General features: G+C 43.1%; 1 protein-coding gene across 5 annotated transcripts in view; it reads right to left on the reverse strand.

Moving 5' to 3' along the window:
- The window catches only part of FAP (fibroblast activation protein alpha), a 55,978-nt gene extending 38,020 nt beyond the window's left edge, over positions 1-17,958 (reverse strand). The window contains exons 1-9 of one of the 5 annotated variants that reach the window (XM_081928861.1): positions 17,805-17,958; positions 13,632-13,718; positions 10,647-10,731; positions 7,192-7,260; positions 5,029-5,124; positions 4,097-4,191; positions 3,945-4,019; positions 3,349-3,401; positions 1,641-1,713 (exon numbers count right to left, since the gene is read on the reverse strand). In XM_081928861.1, the coding sequence (XP_081784987.1) occupies positions 1,641-1,713; positions 3,349-3,401; positions 3,945-4,019; positions 4,097-4,191; positions 5,029-5,124; positions 7,192-7,260; positions 10,647-10,731; positions 13,632-13,718; positions 17,805-17,891 (720 nt within the window). In that variant the 5' untranslated portion in view covers positions 17,892-17,958. Of the gene's footprint in view, positions 1-1,640; positions 1,714-3,348; positions 3,402-3,944; positions 4,020-4,096; positions 4,192-5,028; positions 5,125-7,191; positions 7,261-10,646; positions 10,732-11,035; positions 11,359-13,631; positions 13,719-17,804 lie in introns of those variants that run through there. The other 4 variants (XM_081928862.1, XM_081928863.1, XM_081928864.1 and 1 more) reach the window with 4 other exon arrangements.
- Between the last annotated feature and the right edge of the window lie 813 nt (positions 17,959-18,771).

Below are 18,771 nucleotides of genomic sequence, written 5' to 3' on the forward strand. Positions count from 1 at the left end.
GCAGAAGGCACTTCTGTTTCTACAGAACAGAGGGTATGCAAGTTTTCACTCCCCCAGGCTGCAAGGAAAATCCTTTGGAGTAATGCTCAGTGTGGCTAGGGGCTGACAAGTCGAGGATAAAATTATATCTCTCCTGTGTGAATGGGGGCCTTTTCACTCACACACAAGTATTTGGAGATCTGATCCATGCCATGGATATCAGCAATGAAGAACCTATTGCTGGACTGCATATTCAACCATCCCTAACTAGTGACTATGCTGGCTGGGGATGATGAATAAGAATGGTTGTATCCAGCTAAATTCTACTCAGCATAGGCCTGTTTAAATGAATGCACCCAAGTTGGCCATGTCTGTTATTTTCAATGGGTCTCCTCTGAGTAGCAATGGATACCACCCTACTATTCAACTTTCTTTCCTGCCCTTCCTCTCACAGAAGCCCGGGGCAGCAAACACCTATGTGGTAAGACAACAGAGCGGAAAGATAAACCAAAAGCATATTTAAAACATTTTTAAACAATTGGAAACCTGGTGGGAATTGAAGCCCAGCAGCTTCTGGAGGGGCAAAGCTAGTATGCTTGAGTCCATACAATATTGCCAGTGGACTAGGAAAATCTGGGTTCAAGTCCTTGCTCAGCCTTAAAGCACAACTGGTGGCTGTGGGCAAGTCAATATTTCCAAGCCTACCTGATCTCACAGATTTGTTGTCTGCATAAAACACAATGGCCATATATTTATTTATTATTTGCTGCATTTATACACGGCCTGATCTTGTAAGAACCTAGGGGGTTGAACCATTCCAAAGGTCCAGCTAGTCCAGCATTTTGTCCTCATAGCAGCCTACCAGATCACTGCTGGAATTCAGTATTCAGAGGCATTTTGCCATGGATAGTGGAGGGAGAACATCGCCATCATGGCTAATAGCCACCAACAGCCTCATCCTCCCTATTACTTTGTATATTGTCCTGGAGAAATAGGGCCCAAATAGGGGCCCTTCTCTAGGTTCTTGTGGAACAGGACAGCTCTCAGTGCCAGAGCATGCAGAAATTGACTTGCAGCTAATAGAGCTGAGAGGGTACATAACAAGGGACCTGATTCATGGCCATGTTTTTGGGAGGCCACAAGCAATGAATCTTAAGGGCTCGGTCCTTCCAGCAGAGGGCACGCTCCTCACTCTAGCTTCACAATCCTTAATCCACCCTTCCTGATGCTTTTCTCAGTAGGGAGGGTGGGTTAGAGGTTCATGGTGGTACAGAAGAAATATGAACCCCAAGAATGGGGAAATGAACTGCAGTGAGGCAGCAGTGCTCTCTTTGCATCTGGGCAGACAGAAGAGGGTCAGAAACTACAGTCTTTGGGTAAATAGCAAATGAAGAGACCCTAACACCCTGGTCCCTGTACCTTGGGTTTGCCTAGTTTTCAGAGAAGACAAAGTGGTCCAACAATTGCCAGGGCTCTGTGCTAAACCATCCACAGTTCCAGTCAGCCGCGGAGTGTTTATCTTTTTAAGAGTCAATATTCTAAAGCACAGCTGATAAGGAGAGATAAGAAGGCCTGCAAAAACGATGCCTGCGCAAACACTAAAGGCAAACGAATCTCATAAAAATAGAAGCGTTATTCTCACACTTCGTGAGCTTACTGACCAATTTGTGTCCAACAGGTGACCAGGCTATATACTGAATGTCATGTGGAAGCTCGTGTCCTTTGACAAAAGCACTGCAAAGGGAAAGAAATGAAAGATGCAAAGGCAAGCTCGGTATTTCAAGGTCAGATTTCATGTAAAGCCCTTGGCTTCCCCATAAGAACCCCCAAAGTAGGGTTAGCAGCAAACCAAAAGGACCCTCGTGAGAACCTAGGTGGGCATAGGCACAATGGAGCCCACCAACGCCTGTGCTTCTTTTCTTATTTAATTTCTTGTTATAGTTGGGGGCAGCCATCTAGGCATGTACATGGTTACAGATACTCATTTTATTATTTTTTACTTTATAATATGTTGAGTCTCTTTTTCAACAATTTGACTGAGCTTATTCCCAAGTCAATGTGTTTAGCATCTGGGCAGCAGAGGCAAGCCCCATTGTATTCCTGCAGTCATGGCGGTGCTGTGATTTAAGGGAGCCTAAAAACTGCACACACCCAGAGTATTTGGGTCATATCCTGCGGTGGAGTTCCGCAGAGTGCAGTAGACTTCTGCTTGTGCAACACAACTTCCCTCTCCCCTTCCTTGCACACCTTTAGAATCTGCTCCAGAGGCTATGCAGGGAGAAGAGAGGAAGGGGAAGTCCCATTGCGTGAGCAGAATTTGCTATGTGCAGCATTGGATATAACCATTTAGAAGCAGATAATTTAGCAACGTCACTGGAAACAATGTGCCCATTAGCTAGCCTAACTAATAGAAGAACATAAGGAGAGCAGTGGCTGATCTACTCTAGCTCCTTGTTCTCACACTTGTCAACCATAAGGGACCCCTCAGGCATAGGCGCCAACTCAGGGGGGGGGCCTGGGGGGCCTCAGCACCCACAAAATTCCCAATATTCCCAAGCATATCTGTGGCAAGCCCTAACAGAGGCCCCACGGCAGAGGCAGAGGCCCTGGCCCAGTTGCCGTTGCACCGGAGAGGAGGCAAGGCAGTGGGTGGTGGCGGTGGGTGGAGGCCAAGCAGCATGCACACACAATGGCCCAAGTGATGTCATGACATCACGCCGCATGTGCCACTGGACACCCACAATCTGGGGGCCAAGTTGGCACCACTGCCCTCAAGCAGGACCTGAGCACAAGAACACACTCTTCCTTCCTGTGGATTCCAGCAACAGGAATTCAGAAGCATTGCTATCTCTGACCGGTATACCTGAAGGAGCGTCTCCACCCCCATCGTTCTACCCGGACACTGAGGTCCAGCGCCGAGGGCCTTCTGATGGTTCCCTCACTGAGAGAAGCCAAGTTACAGGGAACCAGGCAGAGGGCCTTCTCGGTAGTGGCACCTGCTCTGTGGAACAACAACTACCAGACTTTTAGAAGACATCTGAAGGCAGCCCTGTTTAGGGAAGCTTTTAATGTCTAATAGGTTATTGTATTTTATTGGACGCCACCCAGAGTGGCTGGGGAAACCCAGGCAGATGGGCAGGGTATATATAATAAATGATGATGACTGTGGAGACAGAGCATAGCCACTGTGTCTGGTGGCCATTCACAGCCTTATCCTCCCTGATTTTGTCTTTTTTCAAGCCCCCCCAAGTTGGTGGCCATCACTGTTCTCCTAAGAGGAAAAAAAGTATGCCTTAAAGGAGCCCAAACAGCAAACACGGAACAGATTGACTCATGGGTCAGTATAAAAGAAAGCCTTTTCAGTCTTACCTGTTTCCAAGATCATAAATGTGATAGGATGCTGTATAAGAGTACCTCCAGAGCTGAAAAAGTTACAACAGAGACATAACATGATTAGTTATTACAGCCAAAACATAGTAACATACAGTATTCCTCCCAACACTTTTTTAACAGAAGACAGTTTCACTTTATGAAAGCTCTGCAAACCTTCACAATGGCACTGTCCTAGCACCAGTTATCACAACATAGCCCACCTTGCGGAAGTTGCTGGAAATGTTTCCTGATGGTGATAGTGGGTTAGCTTCCAGAAAGTATAAGGGACAATAATTACACAGGTTGTTCAGCCAAGTAGAGTGCGTTGACATCTACAGCGCACATCCCTGAGACCCACCATGAGACTCAGGCAACCTATGGGCAAAGTTTTTCCACATTTCGTGTGGCCAGAGCGAATTTCCCCGAAACCTATGGAGCAGATTTGGGGAGGACATGGGGACCACATAGGTGGAGGGGGGGTAGTTCTATCATTCACTAACAACGTGACCAATGTTCACTAAAAACGGGGAGTTACACAAACATAACAAGTGCACTGGATCCCGCCCACAAATCTCAGCTGAAAAACATTTTACCTTAGAGTAGTTGCTTTCCAACAGCATGAAATTCTGGTCAGCTGACAGTATATAGTTTGTGGCATTGACTTTTTTCTAAAAGATTTAAAGATATGAATTAGAAGCCAAAGCATGGCCTTTTGATCAATTTTTAAAATTACAGTAATACGTACAAGTACGCTGTTAGACAGGAGTGTGTGTGACTGCCCATATTCAACATTGTAAAGAATTATATCATCTTCTGGGAACCGATGGAGATATTCATTTCCTTACGAAGGAGGAGGAAAAACATAGCTTGAATGATTACAATAGGCTTGGTTACAAATGTCATCTCACTACAGCAACTGTTACAGCAAATGACGTTGGAAATGGATGTAAAATAACAATACTTTGATGCTGTAATTCAGGTGGGAGGGGGGTGGAGCCATCTCAGGTAGCTCAAATCCTGGGAGCTGTAGTTTGTTAAGGATGCAGGGAACTGCAGTTATGTGGGGGGTAAACTACATTTCCCAGGATTCTTTGGGGAAGTCATGTGTATGGCATTATGCAGCCTGAGATAGGGGCAGAGATTAGACGATGCACATTTTATACTGCTGGGTTCTATATTATGCTTGCTTTACAGAAACAGCAGAGATTTTCTCTTTCTGCCACCTCCCTCCCTCCCTCTCCCTCTCTTTCTGTCTCTCTCCCTCTGCCCTGCTTTTTTCTTTCATGCTTTCTGCCACCCCCTTCTTTCCTGCCCTTTTTCTGCCACCCTATTTTATGCAAATCCTATTGATCTCAGTCTGCAATTACTAGTTAATATCAAGGCACTTACATGGTACAATGAAGCCCCATACACGTCACCCTTTCCCATTCCTTGATCACTTTAGCTGCACTTACTTTTTCGTTCTAGAAACCACATACCCCATACGTCCAATGCATTTATGTTTCTCAGGGCAGCTTAAAACATTTAAAAACAAAACACCCCCCCCATAAAAGACATAAAACAAAAACAAAAGCATCAATGGACACAAGCTTTGTAGTAGATTTTTTTAAAAAAAAAATCCAAAATGGTGTTTCAGCACCACACAGTCATTGAACCACAAATCATGCCGCCCCTTACCCGAAATCCAGTAAGGAGAAATTGTTTTGTAACTGAAGTCTCCATCCAGATATTCTTTTAATGTTAAAGGTCTAGGATTGCTTCCTTTGTTTCGAACTTTGAAAACAGAACAGGAATGAGAGATTCAATAACAACACACCCAAAAGGCACAAATGGTTTCTAGAATTTTATTCCTTTGAATTGGCCACTAATCTGAGGGTTTGGGAGGTTGTAGACCTGGTAGGATGATATGACACATACCCTTCCACTTATAACCACGCTGAAAAGTACCAGGCTGGGTGAACTGCAGTAACCCTTCGTTTCACACAAAAGATGTCTTCCTCAGACCAGCAGGAATCTGGTTTTCTATGTCTCTGAAGAATGCCAGTTTTCATTTTGACTGATAACTGGGAACACCCACATGTCAATTCCACTTGTTATGTCATGAACTAAGCAGGTACACTCCAGCCTCCTCCAATCTGGTGCCCATCAGCCCCAGTCAGCACAGCTGAACTAGTCCATGTAATGAATTAACAATGAAACAACATTTTCCATTCATATCAAACATAGGTGGGCTATGTTCAATAAAGCTCTCTGTCCTAGGTTTTAGAATCATTGGTCCCTTTCCTGTGTTCTTAAGTGTATTTAGGGTTGCCATATTTCAAAAAGTGAAAATCCGGACTCAAAAGATTTTGAGCCTGTTTTGGGGGGTTTTTTTGGCAAAGTTGTTGCGCTGTTTTCTTGGGGGGTGGGGCAAAGTTGCTGCGTTTCTTTGGAAAATCTAAAAAAGAAGAAGTAGGTTCCCCTGCTGTTGTTTTTTTGAAAATCACCCCTAAATCAGCACTCCTATATAGGCTGCCATATGCATGCATTTTCTCAGACATTTCCCCCTGCTTTTTGAAAATTCTGCCAGGACATCATTTTTGATGGATGAATCCTTTCTATGTCTGGGAAATTCCGGATGTATGGCAGCCCTAGCTGTATTTCTCAAACTGTATTTATTTTAAAAACACGTTCATGTGAACGGCCAAAACTTGGCAGACTTTAACAATCCAAGACTAATTTTGTGAATGTCTGAAAATTTCAGGCGTACGCCAGTAAATGCTGACACTGAACAATCACCCAAATGAAACTGCTGGCAGTGAAGGGGGCATCCCAAAAGAGGAGGGGGGAATGAAATGAAATCAAATCAAATGAGTGAATGAATGAAATGAGTGAATGAAATTCACAAAAAATATTTTGGAATAAAATTCAGACAGCAGAAATTCACCAATTTTAGGCATTCATCATAATATATTAAGTCATTAAGCTCTGTTGGCTCAGATCAAAGAGTCAACATGCCATTCCATCTTGGTTTCCCTACGTGGAGCACATTTACTGTAACATACTTATGAAGGATTAGAAAGAGAACAGCTGAAAAACACAGTTGTACAAGCCTCATACGAGTGTTTCCTGCAAATGCTAGCTTTGCAATTGTTTCCTGTTGCATTTCTGTCCTTGATTTACCCACAGATTAATTTACATACTTGTGTGTTTGTGTGTGTTTCAAATTGATTCATCAGAGAGTAATCCCTGGAATTCTGGTTAGTGCCAAGGAGATCGTTCCATCAGCGCAAGCATTTCTGTTTGCCCAACAGAACGATCTCCCCTCTCCTACCCCCTGGGTGCTGTTCTGGGGGTTCCCCTGACCTTCCAGAGCAGATCTGGGGCTGGGAGGCATGGGGGGCTAGTAAGGGGAACAGTGGAAGGAATGCAGGGCTGGCCCACCCATGAGGGAAGGTGAGGCGACAGCCGTGGGTGGCAGGATCTACAGCGACAGCAGATCTAACCTGCAAGGAATGTTTTGGGCGCTGGAACAGTGCCAGCAATGACTGCACCACACTAACTGGAGGCTGAATCTGGTGCCCCTTGGCAGCTTCCCCCCCCCCCATGCTGCCTCTATAGCAGCCTCTTGGAGAACGAGAGGCCCTGCTAGCCTTCCCCCACCTTAGGGAGGAAAGGGGGTCTCCTGGGCTCTGCACCCACCCAGAATGATTCAGATCAGGCATCTTCGCTCCCTCCCCCTTCACAAAGGCCTTTGATTCCTACTTCAACCATTGGGTAAGATTGATTTGATTCCTCCCCCAGCTTGCTGTTGATGTAGATCTTTATTCTTCGCTTGTTCCTGATGTATACTTCACTCACCCCTTGTTCCCTGTTGGGCAGGGGGCATTTTGTCGTTCGCCTCAGTTGCCAAAATGTCTTGGGCGGGTCCTGGGGAAAGCATTGTTGCATTAGCAGGAGTCTTTGCACTGGCTTCTGCTAGCAGAACGTCTGAGCTCAGTCTGTCCCTCTAAATCAGCTAAACAGAAAGCTAGCACATCTTTGCAAAATGTGTCTGTTTTAACTTGGCCTAGTGAGAACAATACCTACCACAAGCCTTAAGTTGTTTCTGAGCAAGCAATTTCTCAGAAACAAATATCTTGTTTTCCATAGCTAGGTGTTCAAATCAATTTTCAAAAACTTTGTGACGCTGAAGTAAATAAGAGATTTGAGATGACCACCATTTCAGTAGGTGCTCAGAGGAGAAACATATCTGGTCATTGTATCTGGTGATACTTGCTCCTCCATAACTCCCTCACTTAGGGACTTCCCTCAAGGTCATATACTCAGACTCCTGATGAAACATATCACCACGTTTACTTTAACAGATCAATATTTAAAAAGGAAAAGGAAAGATAATGCTTGTTTTTCTTCTTCTTCTATGTAACTATTAGTTACTCTAGAACACACATGTCACTTCTACTGTTGACACTGTTCCTCGCCAGCGCGAATGCAGAAGAAAGCTGTCAAGATAAATAAACCCGAAGGCCAGTCTAGGCACACGAATAATCACTATCATAGCAAATACTGAGTTAGCAATAATCTTTCAAAATAAATGTACATGAAAGAAGAAGAAGCTCGTCTCCCATCAGATGGCAGTTTCTAATTGAGAGCTTTAAAAAAGCCAAGGATAAAAAGCTTACACTACAGTTCATTAAAACACAAGGGTGTCATTTTAATCAGCATAAAGTGAAAGGAATCTTATGACTCCCTGCACACATTCCAGGGGAAAAAAACTTTTTAAAATGTCTATTGCGAGCATAGAATTAACATAAAACACCTGCTATTAATAGTATTTCTGGTATAAAGGATATTTGACAATGCTGTTTGGGTGTGAGGGCAGTGGGGATCTTAAATGCTACTGTCAGCAATTCTACCAGAATGCCTAAAAGTTACTCCATTAGGAACTTACATGATTCATAGTTATAAGGTCTATTCACAGGACATTTGTCACCTATTTATGTAGCTCAGGGCTAGGGAGCCTGTGACCCTCCAGATGTTGTTGAGCTAAAACTCCCACCTGTCTTCACCTTTGCTCATTCTGGCTGGGGCTGATGGCAGCTGGAGCCTATCAACATCTGGAGGGCTACATGGTCTTCATCTGACTCTTGCAGGGATCAAACTTTTCTTCAGGATGGACAGCATATTTGCAATATAATCTATATTGCAATGTACTGAAGGACATGGCGGTGGCTGTAGCAGATCATCGCGTACAGGGGTGAAGAATCTTTTTCAACCTGAAGACCACACTCCCTTATGGTCAACCTTCTGAGAACCACCTGCTAGCGGACCAGAGGGTACAGCAGGTGAAGCAACAGGTGTTCCTCACAGCAATCAGAGATTTCTACAGACACTTCACTCTTTTGCTCATCCTGGCAAGAAAGAAACATTATCGCAGTTCAACAACACGTTCCAGCCAGACAAAAGCACTTGAGGTGCCTGGTGAAGGGAGTGGTCTGATGAAGAGCCTGGTGAAGAGGTTTGGAGGCCCACATTCACACACCCCCATTCCCCATTTCTGCTCTAGTACCTGCCTACACACTGGATGAACTGTTGTGGTATCATGGAATGTTCATGAACATTCTGTTTGAGGAAAGTCAGCACCAGAAATGTTCACAATGGTCGCTTGAATTGACCAGGATGGTTGCAACAACAAATAAACTTTGACTTTGACTTCATAATGGTCCAGCTTTGAGGCCTGAGGCAAAGGGTCCACTTGGCTGAGAAAAAGGGCCTAAGGACAGAAGCTGTCTAAAGACAGAAGTTGCCCCTGAGCTTAAGCTAGAATTTCTTGTCCTGGAATCTCTTATTCCCAATCCTTAGATATATTATGCAAGAATAGTTCTTCATTGTGAAGGAAAAGGCTTTTGTATGTGTTCAAGGCAGTCTTGTCTCTTGTGTTATCTGTTCTGAATACAAGGTTACTGGGGCTAAGCACAGATGAAGGCCAGTCTAATTAAGTCCCAGCTGACTACAGACATAAAATATTAATCATATTATCATTATTAATTACCTCACCTCCCGATCATCCTAAGGTCTCATATTAAAAGCAGTTTGAAACAACTCACAATCACTGACATAAGGTGAGCCCTAAAAATATGCACCCAAGTGCCAAAAGCTATCTACTGCTAGTAGAAATAAATGGCTGTCAAGATTACTAGCTATGAACGTTTTATACGCTGTAAAATGTTAGCCTCCCATCAGCAATAAAATTCATTAATATCTGCCCTGTTTTTCATATGCTTTGCCTGTCAAAGGTTCGGGCTAAGTATCTCTCAGCTCTGCTGTTAGCCATAGTAGCTTAAGGGACCTTTTGGTAAAGCTGTTGAAGGTAGCATTTAAGGTTTGCTGAATAATTGGTTTTCTACTACACACCGAATTAATAGAGGATATTTTCTGTTTTATATAAACATAGAACTAACGGAGGATGGACTCCCCTCCCCACACAATACGCACAGCAACAAAAATAACTGATACACATTCCCATCATTTTATCCTGATGAAAGAAAGGAAACATTGATTCTTTTCCTTTTTAAAAAACAACAACGAGTAGGATGAGCTTTTTCTTTTCTATTTTTGAGAGGCTTTCTGTTACGACAGTCATGGGGTGGTATCTGTCACTCATTAGCTAAGATCAGTTGACTTAGGAGCATTCATTTCGGTGGGTATAAGCTGAGCATGACTAATGTTGAATCTCTGAGTGACTGTTGGATAGGCCTGACTTCATGTCTACATACAGGAAGATGCATACAGATCCCTTAAGGAAACCCTATCAGACTCAAGTGCTTCCACATTGTATGTACCCAGGATTATCAGTAACCTGATCCAAAGCAATGGATCGGAGGAAAACAAGCCATAAATGTCATGAGTTTGGAAATGCATGCTAACAGGTAGATGGCCGTTCAAAACACTGTTTGTAACCTTGTCAAAATGTATTACCAGTGATGCGCACCAATGGCAATGCAACTAGACTTTTCACTTGAAAAGATTCCTTGCATCGACACATGCAGGCATCTGTATTTTTCCAGGGTATAGATAATGGCAGCCCCAAATCCCTATACCTTAGGTAACCCACAGTAGTGCTGGCAAGAAGACAGCAAATGGATTTTTTCCCTATTGTTAAACTAGTTAGCTGTAGCTTAAAAAGAAAGAAAGAAAAGCTAGGGTGCAAACTTACTCAAAGTTGCATGCATGTTAAGTCCTGCTGAAAATAGTTCTGCCTGCAGAAACATTTATGGACATAGGATTTTGTATTTTCCAGGAATGAAAATTCTTACCTTTCGGAGGAATTAATACAGCACACATAATGAACAAAGACAGGAAAAGACATGAGATCACTCCAACTAAGATTTTCAGCTGGATCTGTAGAATAGAAATCAGTTACAATTCAAGTCTTCCCTAAATGACAGTTCTCAAGACTTTTGTTATAGTCCATTCCCCTCCTCCCAAAGCAAAACTATAGGATTTCAGCAGCATATTGTATGCCAACAGCTGAAGTCTCCTTCAAGTATGTCTCGAGCCATATGCTTTTTCAGTTTCTTTTTCCTATTGAGAGCGTGCCTTCTGCCTCTGATATTTTCTCACAGCCGAGCAACAGAACAAAAAGTTTTCAAAGCCCTCCAACATCCAGACCTATTTATGTATCACTTTATTATTTTTTACAGACCTTCATTCTCCCGCTTGTTCTCTTAATGAAGATTTTTTAGTTCTCCTTCCCTCTTCTGGATGCCGGTCACTGGATCTCTGAGAGCAGTTTGCAAAAGCAGCGTCAGCTTTCTCAAACGGAGGCCAAGCCTCAGACAGTTTTCTTTATGTGCTTTCAAAATCCATGCCAAATTTCAGAGGTTTTTCCATAAAATAGGAAACAGATTTTTGAGGGCGTTCTCAGCCCTGAAATGAACTGTGGGTGGCTGCAGCGGGCCTTTGGCTGTATCAGTGCCGTTCATGTAAACCATAACTTAACGATGCTTACATGAAGAGTTTGTGGGTCCTGTGACTCAACAGCAGATTGGAGATGTGCTGTTTCACCCTGAGAAGTATTTACAGTGCGTTTTGGCAATACTTGAAGTAGGAAACATTTTCAAAAGCAAGATGATGCACTCATAATACAGCAACAAATTAAGGAAGAAGTGGAGAATCTGTGGATCTACATATGTAAATATAGTTGGGGGGTTTTGTATGTGCGCGCGCGCGCACACACACACACACACACACACATGAGTGTGATTTATACCGCAGCTCTTTGGTAGGGCCCATGCTTTACATGCAAGGAGGTCAACCTCCAGCACCTCCAATTAAAAGATAGCAGGTAATCACACAAGGTGGAAAACTTCTGCCCAAGACCCCAGGAGAGCCACTGTCAGCCTGAGCAGACAATACTGGACTGGATGGAGAAATAATATGACCTGCCATTAGGCAGCCTCCTATGTCCTCATCAAAGACCCCAAACAGCTCTTTGATTAGCACTGTGTTTTTTCAAAGGAAACTGAAACAATTTGCCTCTTCCAGGCAAGCTATTAAACAGGCATTCTTCTCGATTTGCTGGCACAAGGGTGAAGATGGGGTGTCTCTTGCAGACAGCCCATTTACTGAGCATTCATTCTGATACTTTTGCAGGAAAGTTATTTGAACATGTCCGGTCCTCTCATATTTTGTTTTCCAAATGTTGCTGAACTATAACTCCTGTCAACCCCCAACAAGCAGTGGCGTAGCGTGGTTTGCTGGTGCCCGGGGCAGGAGGGCATGGGAAGTGGAGGGTGAACGGAGCCCGTTGCGCCAGCCCAGTTCTTGCCACCACCGGAGCGACACCTGCTCCAAGCTGCTTTGCGAGGTTGGGATCATCCCAGAAAAATGTGCCCAGGGGCATTGCCCCGGCAGCCCCTCCCCCATGCTACGTCTCTGCCAGCAAGTATCTGTGTATGTCATTTTCACTGATACATACACATGTACACTTTACTCTAGTATTTGTGTTTTGTACACATTGCTTGATTTGAGAACTGCAACAGAAAAGTCATGGGAAGTGTGAATTTGGAAAAGTGGCTCATGTGCCATTTCAGAAAGTGCAAATTTGGTAGGCTTGCCTTTAAATGTGAACTGAATTGTCACTCTCTCCCATCCCTAGTTTCAACCTTTAACCTGCAATCCTATGCACACAAGCATACCTGCATGCATTTATTTTGGCGTAAACCCCATTAAGCACTTCTACATAAAACATGCATAGTATTTAATGTATAAAGGGAGCAGGAGAATGCCTCTTAGAATGCACAGGACTGTACTGATGGAGAAATTGTGCTTATTGCTTTGTGCAAAAGGCCAAGATGTACTGTGCAGTTATGCCAGCAGCCAACTATCATTCATGCTGCAATCCTAAGCACACACTAAGCTGAAAAAAGATTGCATTCAGTGGAATTTACTTCTGAAGAAACACGCTAAGTAGGATTCCGCTGTTGGTACCTTGGTTAATAACACTGATATTGTTTGTGTATCAGAGACTGTGTCCCCCTCCTTTCTAGATTTCTAGCCTTCCCTTCAACATACTGAACACAGAAACTTAAGCCCCAACCTTTTCTGGTTAGGTCTGCCAAACAGCATTTAATAACATTCTCAGCTGATGACCTCAGATTGGAAGTGGATCAGAGCATTCAAATGTTTGCAAGATTGTCACATCCAGCTTGCAGCTTTCGCTGAAAGGACACCAGAGCTAAGAAACTGGGAGAGCTTTGTGAGGTTGAGTATGAGCCAACTGCCTTTTCACCGGAACCGTTTTCTCTTTGTTGCACTTTTCATGTGAAATAGCAGCAGGATAGCTGGCTTACACCTGGCCACCAAGCCCACTAGCAGTCAGCAAACACAAGATCTTCTCCAGCAGATGCTGGAGATAGAAGCTGGTCTAAAGGATGCACTTTATATTTGAACAATGAATGGGCCAGACAATTTTCTTCCTTGACAGCTTCTGTGTTTGGGGAGATCTTGGCAGAAAGCCTTCAATGAATTGTATGACGTGAGATCAATGGGGCTCATCACTTTTTCTTTTCTTTTCTGCTGAAGAGCCTCCTATGCCTTTAAGAGCTGCATGGCAGAGATTCAACAGGTAGAATTTCACGCCAGTGTGAGATACACTAATAAAGTTCAGCTTCTTGAATTTCTGCCTCCCTGTGGCAATCAAAGGAACCACAGTCTTGCCAAGGGAAAAAAGTTAGTGATGGGAGGAAAACTTAGCTGTGGCGTGATTTGCTCATGTGATCAGTAAAAAGCATGCTCACCTCCATTGTCTTGGCTTTCTGCTTCTTCATCCTCTTTTCTAGGTGAGGAGCGATTGCTTCAAAAAACCAGCAATGGCCTGTGTGCTGCTGGGTAAAAACATTAATACCAAGATATTGCTCGTCCATTGAACAAAACTCACTAAACCAAATGAGGGTTAAAAAAAATTAAGGCTGCAATGTTTAAAGCATTAACTTACAGATGTCTACACAGAAGTTAAGTCCTATGGAGTCCAGTGAGATTTACTCCTAGCTAAGTGGGTATAGAATTGTAGTTGTGATTGTGGCTGAGATTAATCTATTGTAAAAGAATTAGTTGATTACAAAAATGCCTGGATTAAACAGACAATTATTGGCAATACAAGTACGTATAAAAAATAGTGACTGGCAAAATGCTATCTGAAGTCATTGGGGTGAGAGTGACTGGTGAATGACTCTTGTAAGAAGGTCGCTGCTCTGACAAAGACACATAATCTAAAAACATTTTGTTTTTTCTTTAGAACCATTCTTTTCTCTTTTGAAAATTTCTGCAGATTTAATTAACCAATTGATCGAATAAAATGTATACAATTAATTGACAAAGATTTCTTTAGTTGGGTGAAAGCACTACAACGATTTCTTTTCTTTTTTCTTTTCTCTTCTCTTTTCTTTTATTTCTTTTTTCTTACATGGCGAGGACATGCTTTACACATATATGGACCCCGGTCCAATTTCTGATGTCTCTGTAAGAAAGAAGGGTTTCTGTCCAAGTTCCTAAGGAGTCACAGCCCCAGAGAATAGGCCAGGGCTGGGGAACTGGTGTCTCTCCAGATGTTGTTGAACTATCTCTCATCCACCCCAGAAAGAATGAGCTTTCGCCAGGGATTGTGGGAGTTGTAGTTTAGCAACGTCTGGATGGACTAGCAGTCTCTGTAGATTTACAAGTTCAGTATGGAAAGCCTGAGTCTTAGAAGAACCGGATGGTGGTAAACAATAGTTAAAAGTGTGGTGCCTAGATCCTTGGGGGAATTTAACATATTGTGGTTTGTGTTCATTTCATTGGTTAGAAGTTTCCATTGTTAAGTCGGAATGTTTTGGAATGAAAGGAAGTCTAGAGCCAACATAAACAAACCCTTCAAATAACTTGGGGTAAGGGAACTGCCGCCATCCCCCACTAGCAGAGATGGAGCCGAGTTGTATGAATTTTGTAGCATTATGGTTAGGAAGCACAGGAAGTTGCCTTACACTGAGTTAGGTCACTGGTCCACCTAGCTGAGAATTGGCCACACTGACTGGTAGCAGCTATTTAGGGGTTTTTGGACAGGAAACATTCCCAGGCCTGCCTGGAGATACCACTGAGCTCTGGCTGTGTCAGTTTGCATTTCTTGGTTCAAAATGTATTGATCCGATGTGCAGAGCTCTTTCCTATTCTACTTAATTCAAGAGGGTTCTGGAAGCTTCTCTGTGTGAAAGAAACAAGCAAGCAGGAGGTTTTGGGTTATTCTTTCAGAGAAGCTGAGTACAGCTGGCTTAAACTGGTTCTCTTATCTCTTCTGTCAAGGTCATGCTATAATCAGAGGCCAGAAGGAGCCTGTGTTTCACTTTGTCTTTTCTCTCTCTTTTCCTTCTGGTGTGGTGTTCTGCACATAGTATGCTTAGTGTTTAAGGTTTAGACTTAATTATAAGTTATTGTAAGTTTAAGTCTGCTGCAACTGGATTTCTTATGGACAGTGCCAATCCTGAGTGTATTGGATTTGTGACCATTATGCTCATTTGCCTTCCGTAGCAGTAAAGCTCTGCTGAATGAAATACAATTGCCTCTGGTCTATTTTTCGGGAGTCCTGCAATGCGTTTAAGTTTCTTCTCTGTTAACTATACGTCGGAATCTACTCTGGATCAATATTGAGTAGACTTTCAATGACAAGCTATTCCCTACAGGGGGTAGAAAGAGGTACATGTTACCACCACAGCAGGATCAGGAACCAGTACTGAAGCCTACTGATTTCTCTGAAATATCCCTCTACTGTTCCCAGGTTCCTCTCTCCCGGCTGGATATGTTTGGAGAGAGCGGATGAGCAGAGAGTGTGCACAGCACTTGGTAAGCACTACAGCGGACTCCAGTGGCCACTTGGCGCAGCTGCAAGCACCTTCCAAAAGGGTGCTTTTGCAACCAACACACGTTGACAAAAGTCTGCTTCGGTGTTACGGGTTTCATTTCACTTATGCCATAAAAAGGAAAGGCCAAATTGAAATTATGTGCATACACAGTTTCGCATGTACCGTTTCCTGCCTAAGGTGTTGCCTCTATAACGGGCAGCAAATAAACACATCCTACTCAAGAGTACACCTGTTGAAACAAATAGGCTCTTTTTAATGTCAGTCAGTCTTCTCTGAGTCTGACTGCATTTGAGTCCTACCTTTGGCGGCAGATTCAATTAATGAGTCCCACTAGTGGAAAGTCACATAAAGAATTCTGCTAGCGCATAGGGCGCCCCCCCAAGCCCAAATCGCTCAAAGTAGTTGAGAGAACCCCTCCAGAACAGGGTGTGGGGAGGGGGAGAGATGTTCTATTCCATCTGGCAAGCAGAAATTATGGTACTGACAGAATGATTGCCATAACGCTAAATGTTTCGTTGATTCTTCAATTAAAAACCAGTAATTCTGATTGAAAATACATTTCTAATTAAACAGGCTTTTTAAAAATTAAAATTACTTTTTTTTTTTACTATTTTGCTTAAATTTCTATTCAATTGAAAAGTAAATTCTAAATTACTTTCTATTATTTTAATAAGCAGCATTTAAAAAACAAACGAAACTACTCTTACAAAAGATACATGGTCCCCGTTTAAAATGGCATTATACTGTGACATGTGCATGCATATGTTGTGAACAACTGCTCATACATTGTGAACTGCCCTGATACTTGCGGTTATAGGGGAGTAAAGAGATTTAATTATTATAAATAATAAAGTTACGGAGGGAAATATTGGGACTTTTGTTGATTGACATGAAAATACCTGCTGATTTACAGTTCCAGCCCCAATAGTGTCTACACTGAATGAAGTCCCGTGAATTCAGTGGGCCTTGCTTCCAGAGAAGGGTTGCAACCTAAATTGATTGATTGAATTAAAACTCATTCCATTACCCAGCTAAATGCCAAAGTAAGGCAAATTATATCCCCTCGTTTAGAAATCAATCCTTGCGTAAGGAAGGAGCTGGTTCGATGTCCATGTAGGATTTATATAACTCATTTCAGGCGCTCAAAAATACTTCATATATGTAAGCTTAGTAATCCCTATGGGAACTCTGCAAAGCACGTCACCAAATGGATCTTAATTCCTGCCTTCAGGCTTCCCACAGGTTATCGGTTATGCATGAGGGTTTTACACTGCTTCTTGGTAGGGCTTTAAACACAAGCCAGTAGCAGGATTTACTTTAGTCCCGAGGAAGGTATGCAAGCAAGGGTCTTAAGCAGGGGTAGGCAACCTAAGGCCCGTGGGCCGGATGTGGCCCAATTGCCTTCTCAATCTGGCTTGCAGACAGTTCAGGAATCAGCATGTTTTTACATGAGTAGAATGTGTCCTTTTATTTAAAATGCATCTCTGGGTTATTTGTGGGGCATAGGAATTCATTCCCTCCCCCCCCCCCCGCAAAATATAGTCCAGCCCACCACATAGTCTGAGAGATGCTGGACTGGCCCACGGCTGAAAAAGGTTGCTGACCCCTGATCTTAAAGAGCACAGAGAGTTCACTGTGCCCGTGTACAACATGGTAGGCCAATGTTATTTTCACAGTATTGTGGCTGGGTGGCTGGGGAAGAGAATCTAGCTAATTAAAGAGATATCTCTGGCTGAGACGAGATTTGAGCCAGGGACCACCTTAATGCAAAACAGAGCAGTTGCAAGCAAATTCAACAGCAACGACAACTTGCCATGCTCTTTGAACTGCAAGCATTTTAAAGACCAACTAAGTTAGTTCTTGGTATGAGCTTTCGTGTGCATGCACACTTCTTCAGATACTACTGGAAGGATTTTTTTTGTTTTGACTATGGCAGACCAACACGGCTACCTATCTGAAACTGCAAGCATTTTAAGAGTCTTAAAAGTAGCAGAGACTTGAGTCCATGTGTAATATTGCCAAACTGCGCATATGTTAACTAGAAGTCTACCTCGGTGCAAGATTGCCATTTTCCCTTACCTCCTGCAACTGAGGAGCAATTTTATCCAACATCTGCTCACAGGAAGGCCTTGGAAGAGAAGACGACCTCCTTTCCTTCACCACCATACTGAGCAAAGCAGGAAGGTTCTCTGAGTTTGTTTGTTTTTTGGCAGGGAGGCTTCTCACAGGCCTGTTGGTGAACCAGCCTCCCCCCCCCCCCCAGTTGTCTTGCCTCTTTAAAATATATTTTAAAAATAGCAGCTCTGCCTTGCATTACAGAGGTAGGCCCGAATCCAAAGGAAAGCCAATTGCATAAGAAGGACTTAAGTTAGCAGCAACGAAATGGATGGAATTAAGATTGGCCGTCCTCCTTTGCAGAGGGCAGTCCTCTTCTCCCCTCTATCTGAAGGTGTCCTCTGTTTGTGGGTTGCTCTGGACAAGTCTGGTTTAAAGATAAGGAACCAATATGATAAGAAATTTTAAAAAAGAATGGGAAATGTATATTATGTATTTGCAAAAGTATTGTAAACAGGTTAATACATTTAAGCAGGATTTTAAGAACACGTGTAATTTCAGAATATAGGAAATTTGAGGTAAAAGACCTCAATTTGGAGTAGAAATGACATGCAGTTGAAAAGGGAATTTAAGGAACCAGGAGAGGAGTCATGAGAGAATCCCATTTTATGGATTTGATATTGTTGTTGTGTATAATTTTCTTTGTTTGTGGTTGTTTGTTATTTTTGTTGAAAAAGAAAGAAAGAAAGAAAAGGAAGCATAAAAATAAAGAGGAGCCTGGAGCAGCACCCTGCCAGCAGACTGAGCAGGCATCCAAGCCACTTGTTTTCCCCTCTTGTTGTTGGTTTAGTCGTTTAGTCGCGTCCGACTCTTCGTGACTCCATGGAGCACGCCAGGCACTCCTGTTTTCCACAGCCTCCCGCAGTTTGGTTAAACTCATGCTAGTAGCACTGAGAACACTGTCCAGCCATCTCGCCCCCCGTCGTCCCCT

The sequence above is a fragment of the Podarcis melisellensis genome (genome assembly GCF_964234715.1).
Source record: "Podarcis melisellensis genome assembly, chromosome: 1".
Taxonomy (NCBI): Eukaryota; Metazoa; Chordata; class Lepidosauria; order Squamata; family Lacertidae; genus Podarcis; species Podarcis melisellensis.